Consider the following 17,242-nt stretch of genomic DNA (forward strand, 5'->3'; position numbering starts at 1 on the left):
TGGGATGTTTTACGAGGGCCACGTTTGATCTGCGTGGGAGCGTGTGTTTGTGTGCTGCTGGGGCATCCGCCCTTCCGAGGGGAAGAGATAACCTTGGATTTGCCTAAAGCACGGGGGACGTGGCCAAGCTGGGGAGAAATTCAAACCAGAAGGTGAAGGCTAGAAAAGATGCGTTTGGTGGTGTGGTTATTTTTATTTATTTATTTTTTGTATTTCAAATGGGTGCAATTGCCCTTCTTGCAACCCTTCCTCCACTTGGGCAGTCTTCTGCATTTTGATCTCCTTCATTGAGCCCTTCCTGCAGAACACAACATTGTTTTGAAAGTGGCATCGCCTCCCAAATCTCCTCCTGTGCTTCAAAATTCAGGGGTTGACAGAGATGGTCTTTTCCTCCGTCCTTCCTCATTTAAGCTTTCGTCTCCCCTACATTTGTTAGAGAAAATCGTATATGGGATTTAGGGGATGGTTTTCCAGGGAGCTGCTGTGTGATTATAAATAAGAGGCTGCAGGGTATCAGTGCTGGAAGATCTGGAAAGCCATAATCTCAGTATTTTAGCTGGACAGCTGAAGTTATAAGGAGGAAAACATAGGTGACTGCCTACCTGTACTGTACCGTTCGTCTTACATATTGAAAAAGGAAACCATCCTCAATTTGAGTTTCCTCAGAGATGTGTTTTGAATGGATTTCAGTTTAGTGATTGCAAAATCTTGCTTATTTTCTCTGTCTTGCTGGGGAGAAGAGACAAAATGTATACAGTAATATAGAGTAACTCATCATGCAAGTGTGCATTTGAGGTCTGGCACATGGACAGTCCTGGGAGAAGCGAGAAGCGGAGTCGGGCGCAAGTCACGTTCCCAAAGACGTGGAAACTATTGCAATAAAATGGAAATGCAAGAGCAGTCCTTCCCTCCAGGAGACCCTTTCTCTGCCCCCCATTCCTAAGCAAATGGGGGTGTATGAATATTTGTTCACTACTTCAAATACTTTAATTAAACTTATTTATTCCAGCTTTGCTCTTGACCACTGGTGCCGTTCTCCAGGCGTCGAATGTCTCTTTGCTAACAAACCTTATTGCTGGAATTTTTAAAGTATAACTGGTAAAACATTGCTTACTTAAATCCTCTGTAATGGATTTGTCTTCCCTCAGTTGCTTAGCAATGAAAAGGATGCAGAGGTGGCCCGGAGGTCTTTCCAGCACACCCCTCTGCTTAGAAAAGGGCTGAAGAAACCCCCCATAAATACAACTATAGGTCAAACCCCCTTTGAATTAAGCACGCATGGAGTGATGCTCCAAGAGGATTTTTAACACCTGAGTTCTGGAGAGGTGAGGGATAACTATATAGGTTGATTAATCCAATTACTTCTTCCTAATAAGGCTGAAAATCCAGTCTGGTGGAGAGGTTGCTCTGCAATTAAAGGTAGATTTTGGTAGTGCTGTTGGGGCATGGCAGTGCCTGGTGGGGAGGATGGCTGAGCGCTCGAGCAGCAGGCGAGGTGGCGCGTACCCCGAATTTCAGAAGATGCTTGTGACGCCGTGAATGCCACGTGTGTCACTGCAATTACAGCCTAGTAGCAGCCGCTGTTTTTAACTTTTCCAGTTGAAATTCCTGGTGTCCTGTGGCCAGGGCTACCCTGCCCTGTGCTGCTGAGCTCAGCTCCTGCCAGAATTATTTCAATATAAAATCATTTAATGGAGGGTGGTCACTGCACTGGGGAATGAACATGCTTATGAGTTTCCCTAAAGCATCATGAGGCTACATTATAGATGGAGGAAAACCTGGGGTGAAAGGTCATTTTTAGCTAAATTAAAATCCAAAGGCTGTTTTTAATTACTTTATTAATAATCAAATATATATGGTATATATTGAACCTATGTTCATCAAGGTGCTTACATAGAGTTCGGATGGAAAAAAGGGGACTGCGAAGACAAGATTACACCACAGCACTGCTCAAGGTTTTGATTAATTGAGAATTAGGCCAGAGAAGGGTAACTAATGCCAATCAACAGAGATTTGCCAAAAGTAGCCTGCAAGGATTTAACTTTTGCAATATGACAGGCTGTTTGGTAAAAGTCATACTATGGAGACGCTTGATCTCTGCATGGGGTTTTTAATTAAAAAAGAAAAAAAACCCAGTCTGTAAAACCCCAGTAACCCTTACTGGAATAAAAAAAGCTGGTGACATGGCTGAGTTAGGACCATGGGTCTCATCCTGATTCCCCGTAGACACTGGCTCTAGGATTTTGTCTTGATCCTGTGTAGTGTGGCAATTTTTTATTCAATGACTTGGTAGAAAAGGTAACGAGCACCGGAGGAGCTGGGTCGGGTGGGTGGTGTTGGAGTGTGGCTGGGAGCATCCCATGGGTGCTGGACCCAGGGGAGATGCTTGGGAAGGGGGTGTTGAGCCCTCTGCTCCAAACTGCTGCTGCCCTGATGCCTGCAGCTCTTCCAGGAGGAGCTGCAAGTCAAGTGCACGATTATCTGGCTTGGCTTTAGCACCAGACTTCTTGTGCTTCCCTGGGGACTCTGCAGTGATTTAGGGGGTTTGCAGAGCATCCCTCTTTCTGGCGGTGTGGCAAAGACTGGACAGTGATGGTAAGTGTCTTGTAGAGCAAACGGTGAGCATCTTGTAGAGCTGAGCCATGTCTGATAGAAGAGAAATTTGGTACTTGCTGTGGCTCATTGGGATGGTGGGTGATCCCCTGTTCCTGGTGCTCGATGGGACAGGACCTGGAGAAAGGTGTCCCACCCAGCAGGCCAGTGGCTGGCGTTTCTTGGTGCAGCTCTCTAATGCTGGTGAATATTAAGTTTTGGAGGGGCTTTGTTAGGCTTTGTAGCAGGTTCTCCAGCGGAGCATGTGCTTTAAATCCAGGCTTAGACATCCAGAGGGGCAGCCCTGCCTTGTACCCCGTGATTTCATCAGGCTCCTGGCTGCATCCTCGCAGGCTGCTTCAGAGCAACCGATGGCAAAGGGCTCCTGTGCTCAACCTGGTGCGAGGCTGGAAAGGCACCGTTGCAGAAGGAGATAGGCAGCGAGACCCCCAGGTGCTGCCAGCTCCAATTAAACAGGCACAACTCTCCTCCTGTGACATCTTGGGCTGCTGTGAGATGGTTCGTTAGCAGTGATAATGCACATCCCCTGCGGGTGAAGTCTTGTTGACTGTGGCAGAGAGGTTTGGTTTTGTTGTTTCTTAAAGAGTAGAGAAGCAAAGTAAAAATATAAGAGTTGTTGCACTGCCCAGAGCAAATCCCGGTCGCGCAGCCTACAAGGGGATTGCTCCCCAGCCCAGGAGGTACTCCTTTTCCCCCAAAATTAAGACTGAATGGTTTGTTTGCACTGTCCCAAAGCACCTGGGGCTCTACCTGTTTTTTCAGCTTCTAATGACTTATTGCAATGAGGGATTTTGCATTTCAGCCCATTGCTGCAGCAAGAGCAGGGCTGTGTGTGTGCCCGAGACCTTGGCACTGAACCCGTCAGTCTTAATTAAGCCTGCAGTAACGAGCACCGCTGAGATGCTGCAGAAGAAATGGTAGGGGAGAGGATGGGAAAACATGAGTTGGCTGTTAGTTACATGTGAAACTATTGATTAGTCCTTGAAATCATCCTGGAAATAATATTTAATTAAAGCAAAGCCTTCAGGATAGAAATACTGGGGTGTGCTTGGTGTCGGGGCTTGCCTGCAGCCCTGCTCTGCTCACTGCCAGCTTTACCTCTGCTGTCGGTGAGATGAGGCCGGTGCAATGATGAACTGAAGCCTTTTAAACCCTGCTTCATTAAAAATGCTGCTGACGAGCCAGTGGTTAAATGCTGCAGATGCCGCTTGTCCGAGCAGCTGAGTGCTGCTCAGCTGCTGTGACACTTTATGCAAATCATCATCCGAATTAATTTGGGCAGGGGAATAAAATTGAGCAAAGAGAAATAGAGCAGATTTAGTGCTGGTGGGAGACGTGGAGCCATCCATCAGCGTGACAGCTCTTTGGGGGGAGGAAAATATCCCCGTACCGAGGAGGGACCAGCAAAGCACATGCTTTGCTAGCTCAAATCCAGCAGCTCCTGCCAGTGCTCTGGGATGAGCAGAGATACTCACAGAATCATTAAGGTTGGAAAAGACCTGTAAGATCATCAAGTCCAACCATCACCCCAACCCCACCATGCCCACTAAACCATGTCCTGCAGTGCCTCATCCACATGTTCCTTGAACACCTCCAGTGATGGTGACTCCACCACCTCCCTGGGCAGCCTCTTCCAGTGCTCCACCACTCTCTCGGTAAAGAAATTCTTCCTACTATCCAGTCTAAACCTCCCCTGGCACAACTTGAGGCCATTTCCTCTTGTTCTGCCGCTAGTCACTTGGGAGAAGAGACCAACACCCACCTCTCTGCAACCCCCTTTCAGGTAATTGTACTCTCCCAAATTTAGGAGCCCCACCTTGACAGGGGCACGGTCTGGGTGTGCAGTTGTGTGCTTTCCCTGGGTCCGTCTCTGCGCTGATAGCACGAGGAGGATGGGGAATATGAGGCACAGTGTAGATTACACTCATCTGCCTTGGCTCGGCTGTTTGGGTTTGTGCGTTGTTATCAGCCCTGGGAAACGCACAAATTGCTCGTTCTCATGTTGAGGAATTAAAGATGCTTCTGCAGCATGCTGCTGTCTTTTCCTTTGCATTTAACACTCTCAGCAAGTTACCATTTACATCCTGTAGCTTAAAACTATGTTTTTTAACAAGTAAAACACATTATCTTGTTTTGCCCTACCCCTTGAGCATGATATTGGGGTCATGCGTGTCCCTTGCTGTGTGTTGAAATGTTGATCTGCCAGTCATGACCTCTCACTTCAGCCTTTTTGGGTTTTTATGGTGAGGAAGAAGTGGGTTTTTTCCTAGTAGAGGTCCTTGCTGCGGGTGGATGCTCTCTGGCCAGGCTGGGGGATGCTGGGCTCTTGCATGGTGTCCCAACATTGGGTACTGGTGATGCTGAAGTTAGGCACTGGAGGAGTGTGTAGCACCGGAGCATCCCTGACCACTTTGTACCGAGTGGTGAAACCCGCTGCCGTCCCCTCCTGAGCCTTGTGAGGCTTTGCTGGCCGGTGGTACCCGGCAGCAAACGGAGAATCCAGCCTGGGGTGAGATGCAGGGGTCAGCGGGTCCCGGAGTCACGGCACAGCTTGGGGAGCTCTGACCTCAATATGGGCTTTGCTTGTCTGTCAGGCCAGGGAGAAAGCACTCCCGGAATGAAAATCTCATTTGGAGGATGGGAAAAGAAGGATTACGGTTTGCCATCTGGCCTGATGTTCAATATTGTAAATAATAATAAAAAGGTTAATGATCCACAAGTCCTTTAAGAGGGAGGTTTTTGCCTGGCTGCTGGAGCACCTCGCCTGTGCCTTGCTGCGTCATGGGCAAAGCAGATTTTTCTCCTGACTCACTGCCAAGTGGGGCAGAAGGGATTTTTTAAGGCTGCAGGAGCCCAGGAAAGCCCTGGTGCCAGTGCCTTTCCATGCCCTCCTGCTAAGAGCACCCATCTGGGTGGCTTTTCCCAGCACCGACAAGCGTGGTGGTTTGCACAAGCGTGTTTAGCACAGCTAAATAACTCCGTAAATAACCCCCTGTTAATCACGGGGGACGTGGGATCCTGCTGCAGTAGGTGTAATGGCAGCGGATGGGCAAAAATGCAGCCGTGACCCCAGTTCAGCCCAGGACTGCGCACCCAGTGCAAATTAATGAAGACAAGTTCGTTTGCTTTAGTGCAGAGCTGGAAGGGGATGGTGTTAGCATCCATCCACGATGGCTGTAGGAGAGTCCTCTGGGGTTTTTTTGCTGTGAGAGCCTCTTTAAATTATCTCCGTGGAGTTACCTTTGATAGTGGTTTAAAAAAAAAAAAAAATAGGGAAAAATGACATTCAAACCCTGAATTGTGCTGTCTGGTATGACCCAGTTTAATTTAAGGTAGAGTTTGTATTTTGTTCTTAGGAAAAGCCAACTTTGGGAAAACTTTAATTTTAGTAATAGGTGGCTTGTGAGAGCTGAAGGGTAGTTATTGGACTGTTTCAAAGTAAGCTGCTTAACCATTCACATGCTGTGTATATATAAATGTAAATATTCCTGGGGAAGCCAGGACTGAAGCTTGTCGTGCTGTTTCCCCTTTCGTATGTGCTTTTGTCCTCTTCAAGAGCATTTAGTAATACTGGACCACGTTATTTCTTTGAACAGTATATAATGAGGTTGCCAATAAGCCCCCTGCGAAGGGCGAAAAGTAGAAGTGTGCTTGCTTTGTGAATTAAAATATACAGATATTTTATCCCGATCTCCACCTCGTTCTTAGTCGGCATTTGCGCGTTCACTTTTGACTTTAAGGTGCACGTCATTGTCTCTGGTTTCTACTCAAGTCCTTTCATATGTTTTTTCTCAACCTTGGTTGTGAGATACTATATCTTAATCTTCATTACTGAATTCCTAATTGCTAGGCGGTCGGTGCTATTGTATCGCCAGTATTGTGGGTTTTCTGCTGTGCTCTCCCTCTGGCTGCAGTCCCGTTGGAAGGATGCCCTTGGAAAAGTGCCCTTTATCCAGGAGCAATGAAAACTTCCCAGGGTCAGCTGTTCATATTACTGTGTGAAATAACTCAGGGGATTAAAAAACAATAATAATAAAGATGGATTTTCTGACTTCCAGCTTGCCATGAAGAATGTTGCAACTACCAAACAGCTCAGACTAAACCGAGAGCGCTAATTTTTAAGCGTGTTTTTCTGAATTTAGTGGAAGATTATACTCTTTTCTTAATTTAATGGAAGATTATACTCCTTCCATGCAGAGGTGTAACTCCTTCCATGCGGACCACCATCCCTTCCTGCTGTGCTGGAGCATCCACCAAGCACGTCTCCTGGACTTTGCTAGAAGTGCCTTTGGCCGGCACTGAGGGCTTTCAAACAGCAAAACAAAACCTGGCTCTTCTAATTTAATGTTGGTTTTAATCTACATCTGCAACGGCAGCCTGCTAAAATCTAAATCAAATCAGGAGGTGGGGATTGACTTTATTAAGCTTCTGCTTAATCTGGGTGGAATAATGCAAGAGGCTCCGAGAGCACTGAATCTCTTTGGTTTATGGGGAATCTGGTTTAAAAAAACAAACCAAATTTTTTAGATTTTTTTCTTTTCTTGAGAGGCTGAGCATGCGAAGCTCTTTCTGATTAATGCTAACACCTTGTTCAAAGGTGTCCTTGAGGATTAAAGAAACTCTATTCTTTCTGCCTTCCTGGATGGAGACACTGGAGTGTTGGGAGGTTAAGTGATCTGCCCAGGGTTGAGTCTCCTGAGACTGAAGTCGGGCTAAACCTACGGTCCCAGTGCTTCGAGATAGACCCACCTGCCCTTTCCCTTCATAACAAGCTCCTCCAGAAGATCAAGAGATTGTTAAAGCTAGCAAAGCTAGGACATGGCACATAAAGAGGAATAATTATGCTAGAGGTGAGATTATGGAAGTAGAGGTTCACAGGGATGCTCTCCTCCTGCCCGGGTGGGTACCTGCCTGAGGGCATGGTTTTGGAGACCTGGTGGCTCTTGTCTATATGAATTTAATTGGCAAACGTACGGTGTGCGAAGCCGCTTTGGGAGCGGATTGTAGAAGTCGGAGGTGGGAAAGGCAGGTAATGCGAGTGTGGTGCTCCAGCGTGCCCCCACCATGGGCTGCCTCCAAGCCTCAGCAGGTTTTAATTAAAGCTCGCCTTGTAAAGATCCAAAAATGACAAAGCGCTTTTATTTCAGCGCTGTACGGTTTGACATACTTGAGGATTTATGGGTGAAAGGGAAGGGTTGAATGCGGGTTTGTGTAGCAGCCTGCCTTGCCTGGAGGGCTCGCATCTCCGCTGGAGCACGGCAAGGAGGGGAGGATGGTGAAAAATGTGCAACAACAAAAAAAAAAAAGGTGGTCCCCTTTATGGACGTGTGTACACATGCATGAGAGGACAGCATTAGAGATGCTGGGGGAAATGCATTCATAACAGCCTACTCTAACAGCCCACAGCTATTTAGCAGGATGGGAAGCGCTCGGTGCGGGGAGTGCTTATGCTGGGGCCATGATCGCATTCGGGACCTCCCAGCCGGGGAACGAGTTACCCCCAGGGCTCCTGCGACCTTGCAAACACCCACGTCTTGCTGCCTTCTGTGCTGTGCGATCCCTTGCGTACACATGTATGCACAAAAGTCTTGGAGAATCAGGTTTATTATTAAAATTCTGTAGTTTGGTCGTTGGGATGGCTGATGGGAGGCAAAGTCTTTCACCACCAGGTTGTAAGTCCATCCCTGGGTGGTGGATGCTGAGAGCTGCTGCCCTCTGCCAGTAGTTCCCACATCTCACCCAGGCGTTGGATGGCTCCTGGTCATTGTTGGTGATGAATTGCCGAGAGGCGCCGACGTGACCTCTTACTGCTGCTGGAGGTGGACCCAGATTTCATCCACCAAAGTGTGCACAAGCACCACCATGGTTTTTGTGTTGCTTTGGGGTCAATGTGCCCCTCTCTGCATCTGTCTGTCCGGGCAGGCCTATGGCTCAGCCCAGCCCTGTGTGCAGGTGGAGAATTTGTAGGACTCCAGCCAGGACCAGCAATGTCTTGTTTTTGAGGCTGCCTTGAGCTGGGTACATCCTGATCCCTGGCTATTTCGGGCATTTCTAGATCCTCTTCTGCCAGGAGAGAGCTGGCACTGGATGAAACCATGGCAGTGGGGATCAAAAGGCAGGCAAAGCATTTTGCAGGAGAGCTGCAGCAATGGTCTATAAAGCCCTTCTTGTAATGTTGGAACCTGGAGAAACTGGGGCGAGGTACCAGGGGATGAGGAAAGCAGGGCGATGCGTCGCCAGCTGCACCTACTCCTTGTTTCAGGGTCCAACCAAAGATGGGGCTCCTGCCCACGCTGCAGGGATGTTACATCTCTTGCAGTGCTGCTTGCTGGAGGGGAGATTGAGCGGGGGGGTCCCCAACCGTCCCCTTCCCCATGGCAGCCTCCCTTCCTCGTGGCAGGGAAAGCACTGAAGGCTTGTGGGGTGCTAGAGGTGGTGTGCTGAGAAAAGTCTGTTTATTTTATTTTTTTTTTTCCCCTCCATGATAAAACTGCTTTTCTGGCAATGTGTTTATTTAGCTACATTAACATCCAAGGGTTCCCATTGTTGTAGCTATTGAGCAACTCTAAAAATAATTACACACAATACATGTAAAAATCTATTGCTTTTCAGCTGCAGAGCAGGCTGTTAGATGGCTGCTGCTGCTTTAACTCTTGGGTCACTCCGAGCTTTATTTGGCTGTTGTGTGCCAGGGATTTGGTTTTAAGATGAGGGACAAAGCCACCTTTGGTGCTACAGTGCTGGTGTCGCTTGGATTTGCTGTGATTTCCCCCAATGCCTTGTGTTTTGTGTACGAAGTTTATATAATCTTATTTCAATCAACAGGAAGAGTTGGGGGGGGACATGCCCCCCAAAATGCTAATAAATAAGTGATCGTTGAAGGGTTCCTGTTGACTCTGTGTTGGCTGGCTGAGTCCAGCATCAGGCTGGCTTTATGGGACTGTGTCTGGCCAAAAAAAGCCTGACTCAAGGTGATCCCTTGCAAGGATGGAGCAATTTTGGGTTCCTTATTCTCAGGACCATGCCCTGGCCAGCCCCATGAGCAGGACAACTGGTACCTGCTCTGGCTAAAAGAAAGGTGGATGTAGAGGGTGAGGGAAGCCCCTGCATGGAGGTTGCAGTGTTACTGCTGGGTCTGCAGTGCGCTTATCCCAACTGCTGAGAGCAAGTATTGGAGGTCTCAGCACAGCAGCAATTACTTGCTTGGCATGGGGGGATGCTTTTACGCAGCCTGGGCACGGTGTTTATCTCTGCATCGTAAAAGCAAATTAAATCTCATTAGCAGGAGGTGTTGTGACTCTGAGTAGCACCATAATCTCGTTACGCGTGAGCGGTGCTGCTCGCTCTTGGATTTTGTCCCTTTGTGGACACTTTACTGGGCTGTACGGGTCCACCTTTGGCATTTCCTCTTGGCGGCATAAGAGTGGCCTGGACTTTGGAGATGCTAAAAAGGTTAAATGTTGTATCTAAGCAACATTTTCTGGAGCCTTGAAGCCTGTTTGCAGGTTCGTCTCCAACTGAAGAAGTTGGCTTTGGTGTCTTCTGTTGTCTGCTTAGCTCCATGGCGGTGGGTTTGGGTTAGGGCTTGCTCTGTGGGGAGCAACCTATTGTTGTTTTGTGCAAAATAAATGTGCTTTGGTGTACGGTCTGCTGGGGGGGAATTGCGTTATTTCATAACAGCTTCTAGAAGGCTGGTTTTGGTTTTTTTTTCCAGGGAGATTAAATTTCACATTTACCTTGAGTCTGTACCCTGCTTTGTTAGATTGGTAACAAACCACTGTACACCTCGTCCAGGAGAAGTCTGATTGAAAATGGTCTATAATTTACCCCAAACCCTAAAATGAGAATATTTCTTTTCTGGACTGAAATAAATGGTTTAGCTGCGCTGACTTTACAATGAGTGTGGGATTGTATCCATGGTGAATTAATTTATTTCTGATTTAATTTCCTGATGTTTCCTTGTTTTTAAGATTTTTCTTTCTTCCCACCCCCCCCGCAGTACACTAGAGTTTGGATTCCTGACCCTGATGAAGTTTGGAGATCGGCAGAAATTATCAAGGATTACAAAGAGGGAGATAAAAGCCTCCATCTGAAACTAGAAGATGAAACTGTAAGCTTTTGAACGTTCTTATTCTTTTCAGTAATTTAAAGATTCAAATTAACGTGTGAAGAAGGCTGAGCCATCTCATGTTTTTTAGGGAGTATTTTTAGATGTGTTTTATTGCCTTAGCACTTCCAGCTTTTGCCTGCCCGCTCCCTCCCCAGACACTTGTGTTTAAAGTAGGTTGCAAGAAAAGCCCTTGACCCCTCTCATCTCTCTTCATCCTCTGGCAAAGTTGTAATAGTCGGTGATATCAGAATGAGGGGTTTTTTTTATAGCAGCAGTATGTTAGAAATATCAGTTTATGGGTTTTGCTGCTGAACAAATTGGAAAGAGCGCGGCTGGTGGCATCTACTCAAACTTGAGTACCGATGGAAAAATCACATAGAGCGCAGAAGTGACTGCTGTGCAACAGCCTTCTCCCTGCCTTAGTTTTTCTCTTTAAGTACAATTTTATGTAAACTCCTTTATTTTTCTCCATTTTTTTTTAATAAAAAAGCCTTAAAAGACAAAAATGAGAAACTAGTTTAAATGTAGATGGTTTTTTAGTAAATCCTGCTTCCAAATGCACGAACAGCCCAGGTTTGCGGCAGGTGTGCAGCTGGCGATAAATCATTCCCAAAGCGGGATGGAGGCTAGCGAAGAGCAGCTGCTTTCTGTCCTGCACAAAAAGCTCATGGAGTGGGATGTCGGGTAACAGCGGGGGGTTGCAGATGAAGCTAACTGCGGCATTTGCATCAGCTGCAAAATTTGGGTGTTTATGGGAAGGGAGCAGCCATGCTATGTTCACACCATGACGTGCGTTTCCGACGTGCGATGCCTGGTGTAGCAAGAAGAATAAATATATTTTTCATGAAGAATTTCACGTAAACGAGCTTTCTTCACTGAGCAGGTAGGATTTCCTTAATTATTAGAGGGTGATCTGCTCTGTTGCTTAAAAGAGTTAATAGAGGCCACTTTCTCCAAATTGAAAATGCTCTGAGGAGGGTGAGTAATTCATGTCCTCTGCCAGCTGACCATTTCCATACTGCGTGGAATATTTTCACCCCATCACTTAATGGGAAGATGGAGAACAGGAATGAGACACGCTTGATTAGGCTGTTCATCAAAAGAATTCTTTCAGAGCAGCGCAAGTGCGGGCCGTTTGCGGTATGTGAATGTGCCAGGTTTGCAAAGGAAGGCGTTGGCGTTGAAGTCCGCACCCAGGGCATGGTGCTGTTGGCGCTTCCCGGGTCAGCCCCGGCTGCGCTTGTCGTCCTACCCGATTTGCTCTTCCAGCATAGGGCAGCTTTCTGAGGAGTGTAAAGGATGGATGATGCTCCTCTTGGAGATGCTTTTTTTTTTTTTTTCCCCCCCTTCCATGGTGATAAATCTGGGTGAGGAGATGCACAGATGCCACCTCACTGTTCCTTGGAAGCACCAGGCATGTTCTTGTAGGACCATTAGTCACTGCCCCTTGCTTCTTGGTGGGATCCCTGCCCAGTAGCCCTGTGGTCAGACCTCCTGGATTCATCATTCTGCGTATATCAGTCCCCGTTCCAAGTCATATCAATCATCGTTTGAGCATATCTTTTTCCTCTAATGACATGATGCTTTGATCTCATGATGCAAGCATGATGCTCACGACGGGCACGTTTCCCCCACTCCAGTCATTCCACGCAGCAGCTTGTCCCTGCCTCCCAGGGGCATCAGGTGCCACAGGGATGACCCTTGTTGCAGGATTTTTACATGCTTTTTCTCTTGCTCCTGAGGCAAGAAGATAGAAGCCTTGGAGAAACCAAGCAGCAATGTTCAAGCCTTTGCAAGAAACTGGTGACGGGGGTGAAAAGCACTATAGGCTTCAACTCCGGGGCAGGTTTCCTGAGCAGTGCTGATGGGTGCCCAGCAGAGATGGGTGCCTGGGTGCAGATGGGCACCCATCTCATCCAGAGCAGCTCCTTCCTACTGCTTGTTGTGGTCAGGCTGCCAAAGTACATCTGTATGTATTGCTGAGTGCTGCAACCTCCATCCTTCTTTTCTGGTTGAGATCTTCAGCAGTTTTAGTACTTGCGGGGTGTGCATGTGTGTTTATTTTTTTTGCTTTTTAATCTGGATATTTCCCTGGAAGCCAAAGGGGCTAAGAAGTCCTGCAAGGTCTAGCCTTTTTGTACAGCTGAGTTGAGGGTCAGCAGCATAAAGTACAAGGAGATTAAAGGATTACTAGGTGTTGTAGATGGTAGCTTAATAAGCGTGTCGCTGTCCCAGTGAAACACAGGAACAGCTCATTTTGGCATTGTGCAAGAGGTTGCTGCTTACCGCGGGTGCTCCCAGAGACCCCTCTGTGATGCTCTTCTGACGGAAACCCTGCCTGGACCCTAGTCACGTTGGGCTGAAAAGCTTGAGCGGAGGGGAACAGCGCTTATGCGTGTCAGATGGAGATCCTGAGCATACATATCTTTGGGGGTTTTGAAGCTGTTGAAAGCCTTTTGTTCCTGACAGCCAACATGCATTACCCGACTGTTTAGTGCTTCTCTTTTGTCCTTGTGCTTTAAGTGAATTTTCATGGATTTTGTGGTTTCTGGCTGTACTCTGTATGCAAGAGTACTCCTGAATGAAGAGCTGATTTTTAAATATCACAAGGGATCCCTGGTGTGTTCACCATTAAGATGTGAGACTGAGTTCAAACTCTTGAAAATTGGCATTTGTAATGTGGAATTGGGGTATAAAACAAGCTTGAGGTGGCTTTTACTATGCTGTTTGTGATCCAGTGCAGTGGTTGTAGTTCCCTTCTGCTTGCAAACTGGGATTCCTCCCTTCTGCTGGGAGCTGAGCATCAGGTCCCCTTCCTGAGACACCCTGTGGAAAGCAACATCACAGGCAGTATTACTTATTTTTCCCCTGCTGTTAAGGAAAAAAAAATACACTTTTTCTTTAGTTGGTGGCTCTGCTGTTCATTTGGGGATGAGCCAAAAATAGTGTACGGGCAGCTTCAATAGCATAACCTGGCTCTTCAGCTATTGAAGCAGCAGGGACTCTGTGCTTCTCTATGTCCTTCTCTGCCTGACAGGATGTAAAGTTTTGAGTATAAAAGTAACTTGAATTAGAAATGAGTTGAGAAATCACTCTGATGGGAAGAATATGGTCTAGTTTGAAATGAGGCTGCTTTTCAAAGAGCATGAAGATGCTTAGATCAGATGAAGCTGTGGTTTTCTATATGGTACCTGTTACTGCTCAGAGGTGGCTAAAGGTTATTTGTGCCAAGGCTGGCCTGAAAACAATCCAAGTATGGTCTTGTTGGTGTTTGTGGACCACCTGTGTCCCCCAGGACCATCTGTTGGCCCGCTCAAAGCCATTTACCGGGGGGATGTCCTGTCTCCTGGCAGTGTGGGACAGCAGGATCATCCAGGTCCCTATAACACTTAGCATAAAGGGGCTTTCGTTCTAGTTGGAGCAGGAGGTGCAAGTACTGACTGCATTAAGCTGAAGTTATCCTTGGATTATAAGACAATAAAGGAGCTGTTGGTTTTTGTGTTCTCACATTCCTCATGTGTGTCTCCTCTTCAGCTCTACGAATATCCTATTGACCTCCAAGGAAATGAGCTGCCTTTCCTGCGCAATCCGGATATCCTGGTGGGAGAGAATGACCTGACGGCCCTGAGCTACCTGCATGAGCCTGCGGTCCTCCACAACCTCAAAGTCAGGTTCCTCGAGTCCAACCACATCTACACGTACTGTGGTGAGTGTCCAGGCCACACGTTCAGCTCCTGGAAAGCAGTGGGCTAGAGCATGTCCATGTAGAAACCCCCTGAGACCACAAGTCGGAGGCTGTGGAATGAGGAATGTCTGGGGGCTGTGAATTTAGGGTGGGTGGGAGACACGAATGTGTGCCAAAATGCTTTAGGTTGCGAAACCAGAGGTGGTTTTTGAGGGTTGGTGCGCTGTGAACTTCCTGAGCTCATGGTTCACGTATATAGCTCTTGGTGGGAACACCCTGTCAGATGAGTTTGAGGTCAACTTTGCATGTGCTTGGCGGTCTATGGGGAGAAAAAAGTAGGACCTAGCAAACCACTGGAGAACAGCAGTGTGCCAGGAAGACGTGATCCAAATGAGAAATGTCTATAGCAGGTTTTCCTCCTGAAAGACTGAAAAAACCCCAACCTTGCTGTGCTGTTTTTTCCTTCTTTTTCTTGATGACTTTGGGGGGGTCATCAAACTCTTAAATTCAAAGCAGGAGGAGGGCGGGTGGGAACTTTCGTTTGTCATTCCCGGGAAGGGTAGCCTGCCAAAATCATTCAAGACAGCAGTTACCTGTGAATGGATGGCAATCAACTGCAACCTAAAAACAGAGGAAGAAGGCAATTCAGCCATTTTTATTCAGTTACGTCGGAGAAGATTGAATGTTGAACCGTCTTGCTGACACTCAAGATGACCTTGCTAGCAGTGGTGCAGACTAACGATTCTCTAAGTGATGAGTTGCAAGATTACAGTGAAATGCATGGGAGTATTTGTGTGGCAGGGTTAAGGCTGGTACGTACAGCTATGATTAAGTGTTGCAATTTAGGGATGTTGAGGAAATGCTTGGCAGGAGGAGGTAACTCTTTAAAGTAGCGCCCTTGAAATCTGTGGCCTCAGTGGCTGGTAATAGTGGTGACTTTCCTCTAAATATTTAATGATGTGTAACGTTAGACTATTGGCATAACTTGCAGCCTTTTGCAGCTGCACCTGTGCTTCTGGTCAGATGCAAGCTTGCTTTCATCCAAAACTAGTGAGGTTTCATTAGTGCAGCTTCTTGTGAAGGTTTATGATAACCTTGAGCACAGCATCGTGCTAATGAAGATGCATGGGTTTAGGCTTGGCTGTTTGGGCTTAGCAAGTGTAGGTCTAGCTACAAAGTGCCGTGTGGGTGCAACGTACCCTGTGCTCTCGTTATAAAGCCGATTAGGAGGGGAGAAAAGTGCTTATCTGGCAGCCAGTGCGGAGGCAACTATTGCCCTTCAGCTCGGTGTGCGGCGTGGCTGCAGGTGTGTTTTTGGTGACGAAGGGAAAGAGACGCGTGACCCTGACAGGACCAAGATGCAAACAGATAGGAGCAGGGCACGGTGAGGTGAAGCTGTTGGGTTAATATCCCGTGGAGGCAGGTAATGTGACTTAGCTGACCTTTGCCTTGGCTTAAGTCACCGTATCGTGGTGTTTACCGCAGGCTGAGAGTTCCTCCGCTTTGCTGTAATTCGAGTGCGACCGAGCCCTGATACGGCCGGGCTGGGAGCACAGCACCCACTTCCACCAGCCACGTGCTCTCCGGAGCTCCTTACAGTAACAATTTAAACCTGCAAAGCCTGAAGATGTTTTGGAGGTGGAACTAGTGAGTGCTTCGGTTTTGCAGGGTGCAGACCCGCTCCCTCGAGCCATAGTAGCACCATGCGTGGCTTTGCCTCTCATTAATTCCTGGGCTCGCTGCCTCCTCCGGGCAGGGACAGTGTTCCTAGAGCTGGAGAGGGAACGAGACTTTAAAGCTTTAATGCAGGCTCTGGCATTCCTTTTCTGTGATTTATGCATTTCATTTTGATTTGAGTACATCCTTTGTTATGAGATTTTACTCGGGATTTAAGTCGGGGGAAAATCAGTGATGTTTGTTTGGGTCTAGCAGAGCTTCGGTTGTGTAAGAATTGCTTTTCTGAAGTGATGGCTCAGGCACTGTTTAGCTCTTCTCACTCTTTCTGCAAAGTCTGGCTTCACACAATGAAGATTATTATATATTTGCTTTTCTCACCAGTTTCGTATGCCTCCTCTGTGGCTGTACTGGAGCTTACAGTCTTGCTATCAAAGCAGAGCACTTTGAAGGAGATCCTGAGATAAGAATTAGGAGTCCTTCCCCATTCCCTTCTCATGCTTTTTCCCCCCCTGCCCCCTCCGAGCATTGAAACAACTAACACAAGCCCTGAAAAGCCTCAAGTATTAACTCTGTGCTTGGTTTGTAACATATCCCTCTATTTATCTGTTCTAAGGTATTGTACTTGTTGCCATCAATCCATATGAGCAGCTGCCAATCTACGAACAAGATGTCATCTACGCGTACAGTGGCCAAAACATGGGGGATATGGATCCTCACATCTTTGCGGTGGCAGAGGAAGCCTATAAGCAGATGGCCAGGTGAGCGGGATGCTCCGTCAATGGGGTCGATTGAACTATCGGATCAAAAGTGGGCAAATATCCAATTAAATATTGCAAGTCTGCAGTTAAAGTGAAGTGGCGGAAAGGAGTGTGTAATTTCCAGATTTTTGTCTCTGCTGAGAATGCAGTGTCTTCTATCATGCCTTTATATCTCCAAGTTGGTATGGTATCTCCCCATCATGGTGGCCCTCTTCACCCATGGGTGCTGTAGCTCTGTCCCTCTTCTGCGAGATGCAAGACTTGGTTTCTGCAGCAGCCTCCCTTGCGTGGTGCAGAACTGCTTCATGCTGAAATCTCAGGTCAGGTATTTCTAATGAATTCTGTTTACTGATTTGACCCTGTTATCGGCTGCCGGGCAGGCTGGGCTGATGGGGGATC

General features: G+C 47.3%; 1 protein-coding gene across 1 annotated transcript in view; it reads left to right on the top strand.

The window, feature by feature from the left end:
• Positions 1 to 17,242, top strand: part of MYO5B (myosin VB) — a 152,707-nt gene that overhangs the window by 19,858 nt on the left and 115,607 nt on the right. The window contains exons 2-4 of the mRNA XM_059833394.1: positions 10,613 to 10,723; positions 14,258 to 14,429; positions 16,699 to 16,843. Of these exons, the coding sequence (XP_059689377.1) occupies positions 10,613 to 10,723; positions 14,258 to 14,429; positions 16,699 to 16,843 (428 nt within the window). The remainder of the gene's footprint in view (positions 1 to 10,612; positions 10,724 to 14,257; positions 14,430 to 16,698; positions 16,844 to 17,242) is intronic.

This window comes from Gavia stellata, chromosome Z (assembly GCF_030936135.1).
Source record: "Gavia stellata isolate bGavSte3 chromosome Z, bGavSte3.hap2, whole genome shotgun sequence".
In the NCBI taxonomy this organism is placed as follows: Eukaryota; Metazoa; Chordata; class Aves; order Gaviiformes; family Gaviidae; genus Gavia; species Gavia stellata.